We start from the raw sequence: 19,223 nt of genomic DNA, 5'->3' as shown, positions 1-19,223 counted from the left end.
AAGCACGCACTGCAAATTAGATTTCTATTACCAGTCTAACAAGAACCACTCTTTTTCTGCTTTGTCTATGAAAGGCAGATCTGTTGTCACTCAATGAAAGCTATCCACAGTCTCTCAGTATAATTGAGATGCTGAAGTCCATTGTGGTTTATTCCTACAAAATTGCTTTTAAAAAAAATTTTGCAAGATTCCTGGAAATTACTCAGAAGAAAAAAGATCAAATAAACTAGTTAGAATATATGCATTTTCCAGAGTGAAAAATCTTTTAGATTTATGTAAAAGCTCTGTTCATTTCTCTATATGTTCCTTTGCTGCAATTTAGTATGAATTCAGTGACTATAGATGGTTGGAATACAGACAATGGGAGGCAGAAGTCCTTCTGATTTGCTCTGCAGTGACTGAAATTACACTTAATTTATCTGTTTTCTTCTAAGAAATACATACATACATATGTTTATCCAGCTCTCCATCCATCCATTCACATCCATCGATATATACAAGCGTGTATGTATATATATATGTGTGTGTGTATATATACGTGCACTGCCTCATGCAAGTCTTTCAGAAGCAATGTGAACAGTTCTGGGAGCTAGTGACAGTTACTTCATAACACCTGGAAGAAAAGTGGAAAATACTGGGGTTGTTGCTGTTCACGACAAATTATTGGCTATTTCCTTAGATTTAGTTAAAAAAAAAAAATTCTTGTAGGAACCTTTATCAATTTGTTAATCTAGGTACCTTATAAATTTTCAAAGTAGATTGCTACAGACAGTACCACAAAACGACAAAATATTTATATACTGTCACTTCATTTAACAGGTCTATGGAAATGCAAGATCTAGCAAGTCCTCATAATCTTGTTGGAAGCAGTGATGCACCAGGTAGTTCTAAACTGGATAAGCCTAATCTCAGTAGTACATCAGTTACAACAAATGGAACAGGAGGTAAGTGTAAGACATTTACAGTACATACAAAGTTTTGGCTAGCTCTTAACCTCATGCATATAAACCCAGAAAGAAATAGAAAATACTGGTGTACTCTACTAATCCCAGCAACACTTTTCCAATTTGCACTAATTGAAGGAAGAGGCAGAACTGCACAAAAGTGAAAGTAAGAAAGCTTTGAAATGGTTTAACAAATTCTTAAAGGCTTTGTTATGCCTGTTGGTAACTTAAAATAGATTGCTTTTTCAGCTTCATACTTCATGGCTGAATTATAATTTACAGTTATGCCCAAAACTACATCCATGTAGATTTATTGAAAAGCTCTGGCAAAAGAAGTACATCAAAATTGTCATTGCTGCTGGCTTAGATAATTTTCTTAAATGATGAACATGCTAATTTCATTTCTTGGCAAGCAGTGAAAGTTTGTCAAGAAGGAATGTTTAGGTTTAACTCTAAATTTGCTGGTTATTATCACTGGATCTATTACTAAATGAACAGCGCTGTCATGCAGCTACAACACAGATGTCCAAATGTTTTCAGATAATAGGTTCTGCCATACCTGAGATGCAAGAATGAGAGGAAGGGTGTCACATTCTGAGATGGAGTCATAGCCCCATTATTGTCTGTGACAGTGTCACCATGCATATGTATCAAGCTGTAGTTTCAGTCCTCTTTCTTGGAAGTTAGATGTTGGCGCCCCAGAAAAAAACTTTATAGTTTGTTCTTTCTGGCCGTGATGGAAAGCATTTAATTCACTTGCTTAAAAAGAAAAAACTGTGAATGTCAGTAAAAAGTGCATGTGCATATGAGGGGAATAGAACCCTACAGAAAAGGACTGAACCATTACTGTTCTACCTAATTAGATTTTTAATAGAATCCCAATTCCGTTATAAAGAGAAGGGAAAACTTCAAGCATACCACTAAAGAACACTAATATCTATATGCCCCTATATATTATACTTGCATAAATAAACTGGTTAAAGCAATGCTAAGGAAAACAATGTAGTGCAGTTAAGAGACTTGGCTCAAAGAATAACAACACTTGCATTGAAGAATATTCATGTACATTGAACAGACATTCAGACAATGAACCATTATACCATTCCTGTCCTCAGGAGACAACATGACTGTTTTAAATACTGCAGACTGGTTGCTGAGTTGCAGTACTCCCTCCTCTGCAACAAGTATGAGAGACCCTGGTACAGTGCATGTGTGTGGTGATGTGTCTCTGTGGCTGCTGTGTAACATCTCTTGGTTTGCTCTGTTTTTTTGTTCAGTGGTTTGAACATTTCCATCCTTTTTTTGTTCTCCACCCCATTTTTTCCACCCGTTCTCAAAGGTCTTTCCTACAGCCAAAAAAACAGAAGGAAGTTGCAATATGTACTGATCTCGCCATACTTTGAAAGACAATAGAAAAGCAAGGAGAATTTTAGCTAACTTAAAATTAGCTTAACTGCATACGTGCTCTGAGAGCCTGGAAGAGCACCATGCTGCTGAACATGCTGAGTGTTGCTAGCGTTCAGCACTTCTGTAATTCTAGCAGATTTTGCACAGAATGCTCATCTGTTTTTCTCTGATTTTTAGGTACAACATTACACGACTACCTGAGCACAAATTATTATAAATTGCTATTACATCTACTACTACTACTACTACTACTACTTTCACTTTTAATTAATGCTTATGCAACTTTCCTCTTCACAAATATCAGTTCAGATTTTCCAAGCTGCTATTTTCATTTATGAGTTTTCTCTCCTGTATATTATTGACTTACAATGATTATTAATAATTATATATGTGACATTGTTGCAGTGCATATGAGATTAACCACTGTGTAAACGACTCTCCACAAACCTTTACACAGGTGTTAAAGCTTGCAGATTTGGATTACATTTAGGAATATCTCAAAAATAAAATTAGGATTAATTTACCATTTCCAAGACAGATTTTATAAAAAATAAATTGCAGTCTTCCAGTACTTATAGGGAGCTTATAAACAGGAGGGGGCTCATATTGATAGGACACAGTCTGATAGTGAAAGGTCAGGGCGAAATGATTTTAAACCAAAAGAGGTGAGATTTGCATTAGATGTTAGGAAAAAATTCTTCACTCAGAGGGTGGTGAGGCAGTGGCACAGGCTGCTCAGAGAAGCTGTGGTTGCCCCATCCCTGGAGATGTTCAAGGCCAGGTTGGACGGGGCCCTGAGCAGCCTGAGCTGGTGGGTGAGAGCCCTGCCCATGGCAGGGGATTGCAGCTGGGTGGGCTTTGATGTTCCTTCCAACCCAACCATTCTGTGATTCTATGATTTTATGATTTCATGATTTTATGTGAATGCTTGGTTGAGTTTCAAGAATTTAAGTTTAAATAAATCTAATTTAGTCTGTCATCTCAGTTAAATATTTAGCATGTTCAGATAAATCATTTAACTACTAATTACTAGTAGTGAGCAAATATATTATGGAAGCCTTTGTGTTACTGTGGACACATCACCTTTTGCACAAACTGAAAGCTGATTTTCCAAAGGCAGTAGCGTGTTTAGGTCTGTGCTTCTAGTTGAATATGTCACAGTGAGACCACTCTGTGCTGTGTCTGTACTTCTGTACTTTCTACTGTTTCTATCTTTAAGGAATATTATGTGCTTAAGCTGCATAGAGTTGTGATGTACCATTATCTGTTTCTTCATGAGATATGTGTGCTAAAGGGCTTCTTTGGCTGCTGCTGCTTGGCTTCCTCCATGTGCCTGCCATCTCCATCCTTCATCTCAGGCTTGAGATTCTGCCCAACCTGGTTCATGTCTCCTGCCCTTCCAACCTAGTACACTGCAGCTATAAGTTGAGCCTCAGCTTGTCAAGCAGCTGCCAGCCACCTCAGGCAATGTACTACATTCAGCTGCTGTCTTCTGTGCAACTTTCATAGCTTGTTGGCTTCCTAAAAACAGAAGAAAAAAAAATGCTGAGAAGAAAATGAGCTTTTAGTCATGCTTGTTTGCACTAATAGCTCTCATTGCCTCCTATCTATTACACATGTTTATCCGCATTTGGGCATAGCAGTAGTATCTTGTAGCATTTCCTACCCCTAAAATCTCAGTGTTCATTTTCGGAGAGGTTATTTAGGAGAACAGGTTGGAAGAGTAAGAGTCATGTTGGCCTATTGTTTCGTCAGGTAAACAACTGACATTGTAGAAACTGTTGCCTGTTGGGGGTTGTATTCTGAGTTAGTCTTGGCATAATTAAGTTTGATATCAATTCCTGGAGGTCAGCTGGGCCAACACAGCCTTTCTGGGCTCTTGTCTTTGGCCTGACTACTCTCATGATGAAGAATTTTCCTCAGGTCTAATTGGAATTTTCCCTTGTGTATGTTGCTTACTATCCATTTACATGGAGTACCTTTGAGAAGAGTACAGCTTTGTTCTTCATCTCCTCTCTATCTTCCTGTTAGATAGCTGAAGGCAGAAATTAGTTTTCCTCTCAGCTGTCCCTACTTGAGATTGCACAATTCCAGTTTCTTCTGTATGCCCTTGTACACTATCTGCCCCAGCCTCGACTACTAGGGTAACCCTTCTCTGTTACCATCTGCAGTCTTTGCTGTCAGCAACACTCAAGTGGGCTTCCAGATTGGGATTGCTTTTCACTGTATTTTTACTTTTTCAGAACTTAATAAACTTAATCCACATTTATACAACAGCATATTGCATTTATACTCGTTAAAGTATTGATTCACAATGATGGCTCAAACTCTTGATCTTTGCACTATCTCTAGAGAGGCTGCCTTAGTAGTAGCTTTAGCTCACATGTCAGGAAATCTAGGGATGATGCTGTGTTTTGACTTGTTGTCAGCTTATGGTTTGATTTCAGCTTTAAATGTTACTGTTTTTAATCTGATGTTAAAATTCCTTTTTTTTTTTTTTTTTTTTTTTTTTTTAGTTATCTCAGTGCTTTTTTCCCCTCTTGTTTTACTGATATAATGATAAAAAAAAAGGTAAAGCTTCAAAAGTCTAGCTACACTGAGGAAAGATCTTTATGATCCTTAAGTTGATAAAATCTGACTGTAGAACTGTATAAAATCAAACACAAAAATACTTTCAACAAGTATTTTTTCAGCAAAGAACAGTGCCAATACAGTGTTTTTCCTCAAGTTAAGTACGTGAAAGGGTTTGCTTTAGGTCATTTTTTTGCTTGACAGGAAGAGAACTGGATGGTGAATATTTGTGCTTATGGAAGTGCACTGCAATTGGCATTAACCAGAAATATACATAACTAAAGTAAACATTTCAATTAGATGCTGAAGCTTTGGTTAAAGAGGAAAGTTAGGCATGAAGTAAGGTGTCCTTCTGGATGCAATACTGAGCATAGGCTTATAGTTCAGTATGGGCAATACTGACATACTTTATTGAATAGAAAGGATTAAGGGTATTAAGAAGTAGGATTTTCTTTTCATTTAGGTAAATGTCCATACTGCAGAGAAAAGATACATGCAGTTTATAAAGTAAAATATGACCAAAGGTCTTCAAGGGGGAAGATGCTTTCTAATATAGTATGCAGACATCTGTATACAGTAATATAAAAATACTGAAGGGATCTGTTATTTGCTGGAAATGACCTGTAAGTTTTCTTCTGCTATATATTTTATTAATTTCCTGAAGCACCTCTTTGTCGCTTAAATAGAGAAATGGGAACAGTTGATTACACTGACAAAGGACTTTATTCATTTGGTAATTTTTGTCACTTTTTTTTTTATAAATCAGAAAATAAAGGACTGCATAATGACAAAGACTGCACAGCAACTTGAAAAAAATACGGCTAAATTTTTTCATTATGATTTCATACCAAATTAATTTACTGCTGTTGCCAGCGGAGAGAATAGACTTCACTTTTATTAAAGAGAAGAAATGATGGAAAGAAGTCTATATTTAAAAGACAGACACTTTCAAGGTGTTTTTTTTTTTTTAATCTTTTCAGTAAAAAGAAATACACAACTACAGTATAACTGTAACTTGTGTAAGAACGGGCTGCTTGGTTTCACTAACATCAGTACACTGACAAGGCACTCTCCATATCACAGAGATAAGCACATCCCAGTTTTTCAAATCTTCCATGCGTGACCTAAACAGACATCCCTTTGAATTCAGAACAGGTCTCTTGTGCAATTGTAATATCTGCAGCATCCCATATGACGTAATGGAATAAGATCTGTTAAGCAATTTTCTGGGACTGAGGTTTGTAAGCAGAGACAGCTCACTCAGAGTTCACCTATTCTGGGAACCCAGTGGCTGTATTTACAGCTATGAAATTCCTAAGCTCCTTACTGTGATCACACGGGGAGAAATAGCAGTGTGGTTGTACAGGTACTATTCTGGCCACCATTCTCATGAAAAAACCAAATCCTTTGTTTAGCTCAAACACTGTCCTTGACATATTTTAAGAGGGATAATGAATCTTGAGGACAGCTAAGGCTGTATTTGGCCTCTGAAAGTACCTCTGTTTCTGGACTGAACATGCGTAACTGACCTTCACAAGGCAGTGGTGGTAAATTGTTCAGGTTTGCCAATGTCAGAGTTTTTTCTACATTTGCCAGTTGAATGTCTGTTAGAAGCTGATTTGCCACTGCAATGCATTCAGTTATGGCTTGGATGGTAGGCGTACATGATGATATGTAAGAAATATTTTGAGTTCATAGTGGACCCAAATATCTGAATTGGAAGCTGATTTCTCAGAGCTGTTGTTTGTGCTCTACTTTTCTGTTGTTGGTCATGTGTTTTTTATTTATTTATTTTAAACTTCACCCTCCTATTATGGAAAATTGCTTGCTGTTGACCGAGCTCCAAAAAAGGGGAAGGGCAAAGGCAGAATGCTAACAAGTAACATGCTTCCGTAGAGCACAAAATCATATTATTATTGTTTCATTCATCAGGCAAAACTATTTTTGTAGTGTGCTATATGCTTTGACAGCTAATGTTTCTCTCCTTTCTGATACTCTTAGGGAATTGATTTAGGCTGAAATCTCCCCAGAAGATAGTTCAGTTCCTAAAGCCAACAGATAGCCAAATGAAAAGCTCTATAGATGCATGGCCGTTCCTAATGGAATGATGGTAGAGTGGCTCAGTGTTGTGGTAGTGCAAAGGTTGAAGCTGTTTCATCGCATGCTTAATATATCTGGACTACCACTAGTGAGACTGGCATGAGGTCTCTAGTATAAATCTAAAAGTAAAATCTCATGTCTACTTATTCTTCTATGTAGTGTCTCTTCTTGCAGTCAAAACAGAGCCCATGAACAGCAATGAAACAACAACAACAACTGGAGATGGATCGCTTGACACTTTTACTGGGTCAGGTAAAGCCATAATAAGATCACGTATTGCTAGATACACATTAATATAGCATTTAATAACCTTCGCTAATGAGCATTGTACTGCATGGAAGTGATCTTTTAGAAGCCACAATATAGTAACACTTTAATATCAAATAATAATTGTAACTTTTTTTCATTTCTATTAAAAATGTACTTTTCATGAGCTACAATCATAAAAAACTTTAATGATGACTAAGACCATTCCTATATGTTGAAATCTTATAATAATAATGTTATTATTGTACTGTAGCTTTTTCTCAGTGCTGGTCTTATATGATTTAGGAAGAAAAAATGGATTGTATTGTAAAGGCTGTATTAATTTGTAGAATTTAGAATCTTAAGGGTCGTATTTCAGTGCTAATCTTCTTATTTGTGTGAACAATGTTTTAGTTTAAATACTGACCAGATTGCTCTAAGCTACTTTGTCTCCATGTAAATATTTTAGTTTAAATAATTGTAAGTTTAATCTACTTCTTTAAAAAATGAAACAAACAGCAACTTTTAAGTAGATTCCTATAAATTACTAAAAGATGACAAAAAAAGAAAATCTGCCCTCTAACTAAAAGGCTGAATCCTTCTAATAAGAGAGAAGGGAAAATTAATTTCATATCTGAAAATATCAACTCAGTAACAGCCTGACTGAAATTTTACTAAAGCCAAGAATCGCCATGCTGTGGGTTTTGGTAGACATAAGTAGTCACAACCCATTTAAAATATTCTGGAAATCACAATGTTTCTGCATAATCAAAATGTTTTAAAAGCAGAGAAACTGCTTTTTAACTGAGTGTATGATTCCGGAATTGCTTTTAGGCATCAGTAAATCCAGACATACTCTGAAGTTCATTATCCAGGAAAGTACTGAAATTTAAGTGCGTGAAGTAAAGGTCTATTGTGAAATGTAAAGCAAGGATATACTTTTTCTGATTAGTAGAAATGAAAACATTGTTCTCATTATGAAAAGAACACCATCAACTTAAAATCTAATAAGTTATGTTAAAAAAAAATACTTTCTGCTAAAAATCAGCTGCTTTTTTCCCTTTTTTTTTCTTTTTCTCTCTTTTCCCCTCTCCCATGGCTATTGTTACTCTGCCCTAAAATATTATAAATAATGTTATAAGTGCAGGTCATAAAATGTCTGTCTATATACGAGTTTGGCATTGTTAGTGAAATTTTATCAGCTTGTGTCAAGTATTTAAGACACCTGAGCTGGATCCCATGTGTAAAAAAAGGGCTAAGACAACATTTTCAGAAGGGAAGTACCAAAAATTGCAGTCCTGTGTTCATGCTTAGTTACCTAAACAACAGTTTGATTTCACAGGATCCCATTCACCCTTAGCTTCCACTGACACAAGAAGCACAAGAAATGTTGAGATATCTGCACTTTAAAGATTTGGAAAGGGTGCCACCGAAAATGGAAGAATTTGAGCTTTACTGGCTTTTTTGTCCATTAGCTACCTACATATTCAAATGAAAAATTACTCCAATTCTCATTGTAGGCCACAAACTCAAGTATTATATGAGTATGATCACTCACAGTGGGAAATCAGTAGTCTGCCTGTCAGAGTGATTAGCAGTCTGCATCATCACATGTGAGGCAGAACTGCTTTCGTAATCTACTGAGCCTTTCATAAAGTGTGCATCCATTACTTGTCTTTTACTATTGCTTGCAATTTGGACAATTTTATCAGTTTTGTGGCAGAAAAAACAGTATAAACTCACACAAAATATTCCTCTGACTTTTTAACCTAAGTGATGATTTGGGATGCTTAATGTGTTGCCAAAAACAACAAACACTAACTAGTAGAAAGATGCCTTTTTAGACAAATCAGCTGCAACTGAAAGCAATGCATAACAAAGCCCAGCAGTGAACGTTGTGTTTTCCTAAAAATCACTCACAGCTTTGTGTTACTTCCATGACAAAGTGATAATGCTAGTACTTTCCTGCAGCTCTCAAACACATAGCCTGGATATATAGGCCACTAGCAGGGATAACACCTATACTCTGTCCTATCCAAACATAGGTCAGAAGAACTTAAGCAAAACTCTGTGAAGTAGAGAAGGACTTAGATATGTTATTAAATATTTTATGAAATAAAATTACATAGTGATGAGGCTCATTTAAGAGTGCCATGTGGAATTTCTCTCCATCAAATATTCTCCCCATGAAAAGTGATTCCCATGCTCCAAGGGCAATAAAAACCTGTGACGTGTTCTGGGGCTGAGCATAAGGCTGAACAAGCTCTTTATGTGTACAGTAGCCAGCTCTGTTCCTAATGACCAGCTTTAACACAGAAAGTGATGACAGACTGCATGAGTCATACGATAGCAGAAACAGATTAGGCCTCGCGAGTAACTGTGATGAACCCTGATTTTTGACAGAAGAGTACTGCAGCTTTTTGAAACTACTGTCTAACACTTAGGTTTGTTCCCTCCTTGACATCCTGCAATCAGAGGTGCCTTCAAGAAAGCCTTTGTGGTCTCATGATAAATCTGCAAATCTATGCTGAATGTGCCAGCCTCAAGTCACATTTAAAAAACAAAAACTGAATATGCTAAAGAAGAAACCTCACATATCTAGTGTTAAGTTGAAAAATAAAACACAGAATTCAGAATGAGAATTGCCACAGTGTCCCTGCCCTGGCTGCCATGTGGCTGTCCACGTTCAGGGCTTTGGTCTCATCCTTCTGCAGAGTGACACCCTGGGAAAAAGATATGCCTTTTAGCTCAGGGTCACAAGGTAGTCATACTGTATGCCTGCTTCCTCCATCTTTTTCCTCAAAGACTGGCAGTTGGTAATTATTATCAGTACACTCAATTTGAACCTTTGCAATCCTGTAGCAGGCTCTTGTAGGGGTAGATACTTACAGGGTGTGGAGAATTGCAGAACAATCTTAAACTGAGCAATTTTATGCTCCAAGAATTTGCTACAGCTGCTTTATTGTGAATGCATGCACTTTTGTATTTAAATTGCTTAGGATACTGGATTAATTTGGGAACTGCTTATAATTTTAATGGGGTGGAAAGAAACATCTGAAGTTCTTGTCACCTTTGTTACTTACAACTTATATCATGCAAAAAGGATAAAAAAAAAATCTGAAGGCTATAAAGGCAAGGTTAAGAAATGCCGTCACTACATACCTTTGTCTGGTCCCCTTTTGTGCAGAAATTGAAATTTGCTTTAAATGAAATCCTTTTAACCTAACTCTTCACACAGAATTTTCCAGATGATTAATGGAAAAATACAAAATTCTAGCCTGTAATGATTTGATGAACCCACCACATGCTATAAGCATGATTTCTGGTTATTTCAGCTCTCTACAGCCATCTTTGTCAGTTGAGCTAACAGAGTGAATTGTGAACTGGCTGTCACCTTCTTTTCTCTTTTGTGGATCAACATTTGTTAGGCTGGGGACATGTCCCCAGTGATGTATCAAGCCTCAGCTCTCTCAGACTTTATTGCTGGGAGTGTTCCTCAGAGAGCATAGTTACATCTGCTTTTCTTCTTATCTCTCTTATTTCCTCTTTCTATTCTGTCACATTCATATCTACTGCAACCTTTGTCTCTCAATTTCAGCCAACTCTGGCCAGCAGTCTCTTTTCCCAGCCATCACCTTCATTCCTCAAACCATTTCCTACCCCATCCTCAAACTTTGAGCCCAGGAGACTCTTCTCTTATGCATCTGTTCTCAGGCCTTACTGCCTTTTCTGAAACTCCACCTTCCATGTTTTCTTCTTTGTGGGATGGAGGCTGGAGATGCTGGGACCCTGCATAGTACAGATCAGCCAGAGCTTCCACTTCTGGAGAAAGTGGGCCCATTGAACAGAGAATTTACCTGCCAAATTCTGCATTGTGCTTGTTCAGGGCACGTGCAAAATGTGACTATTGTTTTTCAGAAGTGTGCAGCTTGATGGCTTTTCACTTGAGAAATCAAGGGTATTACACCTGCCCAAAAGAGCAGTCCATTGGTAAAGTTTAGTAATGAAATCTCAGAAATATTTGAGTTTTTCAGAGAAAAGAAAGTTTGGATTTTCTCATAAATAACATAATATAAGGGTGACTAGTCCATTCTTATAAGTGGCTATAGAAAGCTATGCTTAGAAAGTTCTTAAAAAGTTATTAAGTATGTAACATCCTGCCACTTCCCCCACTGTTAATCCTCCCCACCAAAAGAGAAGTATGCTTAGGAGGATAACTGTGAAAACAGTGACAACTGTTGAATTCTGATAGAGCACAGGATTACCAATCTGAGCTGGGACATATGGTATAGTTCATTTTGCAATACATAGTCATAATATTCTCGTATGCCAGCTCTTGTACCCCATGTTTCTCAAATATCCCACGTCCTAAAATGCAGTGCAAAAACTGATGTAAAAGGCTGCCTGAGAAAGAGTGAAAGGAAAAGGCTATTTAATTGGAATGGCACACAATTTGTTTTTTAATTTTATTTACTTATATATATATATAAATATATATATATATGCAGAAAGAATTTTAAAAGCAGGCAGGACAGTTTATTGCAGAAAAACATTAGTTTCTGATAACTCTAGTGGTCTAAATAAACTGTCTTTTTCCTTCCTTCCTTCCCTCCTTCCTTCCTTCCGTCCTTCCTTCCTTCCCTCCTTCCTTCCCTCCTTTCTTCCTTCCCTCCTTCCTTCCTTCCTTCCTTCCCACCTTCCTTCCTTCCTTCCTCTCCCTCTCCCTCTCTCTATCCCTCTCTCCCCTCTCTCCCCTCTCTCCCCTCTCTTCCCTCTCTTCCCTCTCTTCCCTCTCTTCCCTCTCTTCCCTCTCTTCCCTCTCTTTTTTGGTAGTTTATGCCCACTCTAGTAGAATAGTAAATGTGCTTTAACCAAATTGATTAATCAAGTGATGTGCCATTCTGCAAACAATAGACAAAAAGTGGAGTGGTATGGTCAAAAAAGATCCGATATGCTGGTAATGCATCATGAAAATTCCTTGCTTTGGGAATCACCAAGGTCGTTCTGTTGGCTATTGTTTTCTTCAGAAAGGTCACAGTGATAGAACAGGCAAGACTAATTGCTCTTCAAGAGTTAAATAAATAACAACATCCTTTAGGGTTTTATGAGTTGTTTATGTTTTTATATACAGCTATACAATCATCTGAGAATATCTTTATTCACACTTAGAAAATAAGGCATTCTCAGAGAAGAACTCCAATAATATAATATTAAATTCAGCAGATTTCCCTTGCAGATTATCCCTTAATATCTTTTCAATCAGCAACTCTTTTCGGAGATCTGGTAGCATGTGTTCAAAAAATCATCCAATTCCTCATTTTCAAGCCATTCTCAAAAGCACATTTAAAAAAGAAGCTAATGTGTTTTTTGTTGTTGTTGATGTTGTTTTTCTTACTGTATTTTCCTTTTAAAATCCTACAGGTTCTAAATGTGTTTAAAGTAGCTTCAGAAATATGAAGTTCTGCATATGTTCAAAGGAATAGATCTCAAAGATGTTAATTACACTTGGATGTAGACATATATCATGTTTCATAAAATAGTTAGGAACCTGAACCTATTTGTCACTTATATAATTCTGAAAGTTCATTTCTACTACCATTATGAACAACTCAGGAAGAGGGTACACTTTGAAGTACAACTATGATTGATTAGACTAAAGAAATTCCAGTGCTTCGTTGTGTACTACTTTAATCTTTTGAAAAGTGAATGAGCAGCAGATGGCCTAATAAAGACACTCTGTATGTTTGCCCAGTATGGATTTGCTCTGAAGGGATTGGTTCAACACTTTAGAGTACATATATTTGGAATACATCTGTCTTAGTCAAGACAGATGGCTAAAGGAAAGAGAAACTTTCAAACACTTGGAATTAATCCAGTGTGAGCACTGCTTTTGAATGAAATTTTAATGGGATATGACTGTTGTTCTGTTAGTTTTCTTGGAAGAATGCAGCTGTTCATAGTGTAGACATATATAATTTTGATGGCTACTGAGCATAACTATTTATGCTTACTTTTGAAATACAGCCATTTTTGGTAGTGTCTGTGCTCTAATCAGCCAGTTGATAATGAGAAATATTCATTTCCTAGTGGTCAGTTGAGTATCTCTCATCATGTAAGCTAACTGAAACACCTATAGAGAACACTATTAATACTATCCAGTATTAAAATTAAACTTGTTAATATGAGACTTTAAAAGTATAGCCATGTTCTTTCAATCCCATGCAATGTGATACGTTAAATCACAAGATTCCTTTTAACTACTAATTTTTATACAACATGCGAATTTGAAAAATCTATTGTGTGTAGATCATGGATCATGTGTGAATTATATGCCTGTGCAATAAATTCAGAAACAAGCCTGTTAAGCTTAAAACGTTCGCAACGACTAAAGAGTTCAGTAAACAATGAATGATCTGGAAATTTGCCAAACGTTTTAGTTTGTGTATCAAGATACTACAGTTGTGGTGATGTCTATGTCATGTAAAAGCTGTCCATTTCAATTAGATTTTCTGCTAATGTGACTGCATTAGTATTTAGACTGACTGTACTCATCTCATACTGTTTTTAACTGTTGTACTCTTGTTTTCTGTTTTGCAGTAATAACAAGTAGTGGCTATAGCCCAAGATCAGCGCACCAGTACTCTCCGCAGATATACCCCTCCAAGTTAGTGTCTGTACCTTTTGTAAACTTGTATAGTGAACTGACCTTGGTTGTAGGCAGTTCCGTGGTTTGCTGCAAACATATATTGAACAGCAGAAGAAAAAGAGAGAAAGGAAAATACTTAAGCCTCCGTAATGAATCCACTACAATTCCGTGTCCATTTTTTTTTCTCTATCATGGTTGCAGAGTAACATCTACTTTGTGCAATACTGTATTGCTGCACAAGAAATATCTTTTGAGTTTCTACACACAGTGGAAGAGAAAAAAAATAGACTGACATTCTCGTGCATCAGCATTTTAATAGTGCTGGCATTACATACAGACTTATTTTGAGGAAGAGAGTTTATATTTAGAAATCACAATTGCGTGTGCAAGATGCATACTTAAAGGTAAACATGTCATAGATTGTTCCAGTACCAGCATTGCCAAATAGTTCCAAACATTCCAGAATTATGAACCACCCTTTCCTCCTCCAATATTGTAAGATTTAAATATCAAACAAAGTAAATTAAATTGGATTAGATTCAATCTCTTTCTTTCTTAAAAAAAAAAAAAAAAAAAAGTGTTTATTTATCTATCTATCTATCTATCTATCTATCTATTTATTTATTTATTCAGAAGCCAACAGGAGTTATTAGGACTAGGAAGTTTCTTCCTTTTTTTAACTTTATCGAAAGCACTGAAGATTTTTTTATGAAACTACTGTAATTGGCAGCCTATTGACTTGCTTGGCCTGTGATGTTGTGCACAAGTATCCTTGATTTCAGTATATCATATATTTGTTTCAGTGCTTTTGATACTCTACCTATGTGACTTTGAAATTTGATACAGAGAAAGCATTGCAACTATACCTGATTAGACTTTTTAAAATTTCTTCACCAAATTTGCATTCGTATCATGCTAGCCAGCATTTATTGATAGAAAAAGTAGGCGTCTAAACTAAAAACATTCTTCCTTATTCCACTTAAAACACATTTTAGTAGATTATATTAGATACGTTTGGCCAAATACATTACAAGGTTTAATAGAATTTTTAATCTACTGTAATAATTTATTGGCATCTAAATTAATGAGTAATCCTTTTCGAATAGCAACTGCTGCCAAATGTACCGAACTAATTAGAAAAAAAGAAAGAAAGAAAGAAAGAAAGAAAAATAAATTAGAATCTGAAATTTAGTCATGGCTTTTAATAGCCAGGTTTCAGTAAGTGTAATTCTGCAGAGTATGTTTATTCAACTCTTGGTCCATAAAATCTTATTTGACTTACAAAACAATCCAAGACAAATGTTTCTCTGTATGTTTTTGCAACTCTGGAGGGCAAAAATTTAAAACTTGATTTTATTCAATTTCCCTATAAAACCCCAGTATTTATAAATTAAAGACCATTTTTATTTCCATTCTATTTCCCAAACATTTAAAGCCCTTCTGGTTAACAAAGTGTTGCTGTTAATATTTTTCATGCTTCTCTCTATGGGCATGATCCATCTCCCACTGAAGCCAGGCTAGATATCTGATGAAGCAGAACTGTTCATAGAGGCCATAGGTAGTAGCTTTAATGTTCTCCTCTGTATTTCATTTATTCTTCCAGTCCAGGTTTCCCTGCACTGGATGAATAAGCTTGAGGATTTTTCTGATTTAAGTGTACTGTTCCTATCTCAAAAGGGTTAAATCCATATAAAACTGTTAGAGCAGTGGCACAGCTCACCTACAGCTGGACACAGAATATTAAGAATTAAATTGTGGTGATGGGACAGCACAGAATTTTCACAGTGCCTCGGTGAATGTGAGGTGGGGTTTTTTAGCTTATTTCAGTGGGAGATGGAATAACTCCCATAAGAGGAAGAGTTGGCAGAATAATGGATTGCTTTTGGATATCTTTTTCTTTACTTTATTGCTTGAATTAACCTACAAAGTATTTGTTGCCACAGTAATGCTATTTTTCCTGATATTTAGGCCCTATCCACACATTCTTTCTACACCAGCAGCTCAAACAATGTCTGCCTATGCCGGACAAACCCAGTATTCAGGAATGCAGCAACCAGCAGTCTATACAGCCTACTCACAGACAGGACAGCCATACAGCTTACCGACTTACGGTATTTGACCTCTTATTACTTTGTCTTATGTAGATGTAAGATAAATGCTGATGTGAACATTTTTGCTATTTTTTTTTTTTTATTATTTTTCCCACTGTGAGAAAGTATTTTAAGGAATGAGTTGAAAATTAATTTCTTATACAGATTTGGGTGTAATGTTGCCAGGCATCAAGACGGAAAGTGGGCTCTCGCAGACACAGTCACCACTGCAGAGTGGGTGCCTCAGTTACAGTCCAGGGTTTTCCACCCCACAGCCAGGCCAAACACCGTATTCTTATCAGATGCCAGGTGAGTAGCCCTTGTTGTTATGTGTCATCCCTCCTTGCTGCTCTCTGTGGCCCCTGTTTCCTCATCACGTTTTCAGTTCATGTTTCAGAACTCTAGCAAATGTGGTTGTCATTGGAAGCTACTTTTATCACTAAAATGTAGCTACTTTTTCTTTTTAATTATTTTTTTCCAATGCATGCATACATGTTCATTTTTTATCATCTGCTGATCTAGATCTGGTCATGCAGTCCCCATTTACACTTTTATTTCTTTATGGAGCAGGACTGGAAGAATTTGTTGTATTTATTGGGGAACACAAGTCACTTCCCTTTGTTTACATGTTTCTGAGTACGACATCCTCTGATGCTTTTCCCTTTGAAAAAAATAATTTATTATAATTTCTCTGTAATTCATACTTAGTACTTCATTTATTATGCAATTACGATTTATTTCTTTTTGCTCATTGATACTTTATTTTATCTGGACACTTTTTTATCTTTTAATGCAATATTAAATCTTATAAATACAATATTAATCATCTGAAGTTGAAAACATGGAAAAGCCTCATAACAGATTGATTAAAAACACATAGATCATTTAAATGTTCTTTAAAAAATAGAATTTTGCTTCATAAGGGAACACTGAAATGTTAGGACTTAGGCTATTAAGGAAAAAGAGAATAACAATATTTGAATGAAAGTGAGACACTGTAATAAATTGAAAAATGATTTTGTGGTCACTGCAACAAGTTATTGCCAATAACTTTCTTCTATTGTGGGAAAAAAGAAGGTATGTTTACATACATGCAAGCAGCATTTCATCTGTGCTCATTAGATGTTTTCTTGTTTAAATGGAAAACTAAAAATTGTTTGCTCCTCCAATTCATCAATGTCTTAACATGAAATCCTGTATTTAGAATTATATTTTTATTCAGAGACATGTTCTTGCAATGAATCATATTTTTTAATTTTAGGTTCTAGTTTTACACCATCATCCACTATTTATGCAAACAATTCTGTTTCAAATTCTACGAACTTCAGTAGTTCACAACAGGTACGGATATCAACACTTTTGTTTGTGCATTAAAAAAATATTTATGTAATTCCAGTGATGGAATGTTATTTCAATTTAGATTTGCTATGCTGAATAGGACTTGCTGTGGTTAAGTAATGTTTTCTGTGAAAAGCATTGAAAAACCCTGTGGATGCCTAGTTGCATCTTTTGGCACCTAAATATTTTATCAATCTCCTTTTAATCATTTAGTAAATTTTCTCAAATTAAAATATCTAAACTAAAAGCTATCAGCTCTTTGCATAAATCACATAATTGCACACAGAAATATTTAATGAAATCATTACTTCTTCATTTACACAGTTAACTGCTTTTGCTGTTTTAGGATTATCCATCATACACAGCATTTGGCCAAAACCAGTATGCACAGTATTACTCAGCATCAACATATGGTGCATATATGACCTCAAACAACACGGCCGATGGCACTTCATCATCATCATCAACCTACCAGTTACAGGAATCTCTCCCTGGCCTGACTAGTCAACCAGGTACAGATCTGCATTCAGGTGAAAACAATTTTTATATTTTTTCCCTATAGTTGTATGGAGCCAAGATCTGAATTTCTGCCTTGATTTTATACTGTTTGAAGTTTTAAACTCAAGGACAAAAAAAGCCTTTTTTGTATGCTTATTCAAGAAAGCTGTGTAATTTGTTTGTTAGCTAAAACTTTGCAGTTCGAGGTTGTTTTCTTTGGAAGGAGTAGCTTGAAAAAAGCTGCAATGGTCTTGTACTAGTAAATTTTTAACTAAGAATTCAGCCAGTTCTCCTGTTACTGACAGTGGGACACTCCACTGTCCACCTCCATATTCAGAAGCGTTACTGTAAATTATTTAAACAAGATGTTGTTTGTCATTTAATTATGCTCCAATCATTCTAGCAAGCCACAGTTGCTAATACACAAACTTAGGTTAGTAAGAATAGGGCAATCAGTTAATAGCACATTTCTTTACAAAATAAATAAATAAATAACGGAGTAATTGAAGCTACAAAGAGAAAGCTCCAAGGAGAAATCAGGAGACTAATTTTGCCTGCCCAACTCTGCCCCCTCGTGCATATGCATTACAACACAGTTATAGGGTTGTGTTCTTAGGGCATCACTGCTGGATATCTTCATTTTTTCTCCTTATAATTGTAACTCAGTTCACAGTCCTCTGCCTGCTCCATTCTCCATTCATGTGAAGCAAATGCAGATGTTAACAAGGGATATTTTTTTTGCATGCTAGACTTGGGAATTTCTAAGTTCCTGAAACTCTCACCAATTTATTTTCTCACTACAATGTTTTTGAAATTATGCATAGTACAGTATAGACACATGAAAATCTCTGTAGGCTGGCTTAGGTGTGTGGTACCCTTAATGTGTGAAAAGAATCTGCTTTTCATGTATAACTTATATTATTCCAGGAATTTCTTGAAGATCTAGCCCAGTTTTATGATATATTCATGACATAAGTAGCTCACTAAGGCTGGTTATAGCATATATAAGAGAGGAGATAATTGCCAGCTACCTAGCATAATGCTGTTAGAGCAATCTTGTGGGGACACTGCCTTCATATACAACATGGTAAAATGTCTGTCTTACCCACAGGCTGTGATCATTTATCAATAGACTAACAAACTGGATTTTGAAATAGGGTCTGAAAAGGGAAAGTGTGTTTTGATCATAAAATCAATTCACTGTGTAAATATTCCTAATTCTCATCATAAGAACTGAAAAAATCTAACTGAAAAGTTAGACAATAAAGCTGTTGTGTTATAATAACAAATTTGTACAATGAAGGAAATACTGTGTAGAAGAATATAGACAAGGCTTCATACTTCATATAAACTGCTTAAATTCACTAAAATCTTTGGTAAGTT

At 35.9% G+C, this 19,223-nt stretch overlaps 1 protein-coding gene across 10 annotated transcripts in view; it reads left to right on the top strand.

The window, feature by feature from the left end:
• EYA4 (EYA transcriptional coactivator and phosphatase 4) overlaps positions 1–19,223 on the top strand; it is a 151,777-nt gene that overhangs the window by 95,820 nt on the left and 36,734 nt on the right. For 7 of the 10 annotated variants that reach the window (XM_090135776.1, XM_090135766.1, XM_090135767.1 and 4 more), the window contains 8 exons: positions 820–944; positions 2,060–2,128; positions 7,182–7,274; positions 13,866–13,932; positions 15,883–16,025; positions 16,170–16,313; positions 17,266–17,345; positions 17,689–17,872. In XM_090135776.1, the coding sequence (XP_089991902.1) occupies positions 820–944; positions 2,060–2,128; positions 7,182–7,274; positions 13,866–13,932; positions 15,883–16,025; positions 16,170–16,313; positions 17,266–17,345; positions 17,689–17,872 (905 nt within the window). The remainder of the gene's footprint in view (positions 1–819; positions 945–2,059; positions 2,129–7,181; positions 7,275–13,865; positions 13,933–15,882; positions 16,026–16,169; positions 16,314–17,265; positions 17,346–17,688; positions 17,873–19,223) is intronic. The other 3 variants (XM_090135774.1, XM_090135773.1, XM_090135775.1) reach the window with 2 other exon arrangements.

The sequence above is a fragment of the Phasianus colchicus genome, chromosome 2, assembly GCF_987193195.1.
Source record: "Phasianus colchicus chromosome 2, bPhaCol1.hap1.1, whole genome shotgun sequence".
Lineage (NCBI taxonomy): Eukaryota > Metazoa > Chordata > Aves > Galliformes > Phasianidae > Phasianus > Phasianus colchicus.
The sequence above is the reverse complement of the archived record's forward strand: the minus strand, read 5'-3'. Positions and strand labels throughout refer to the sequence as shown.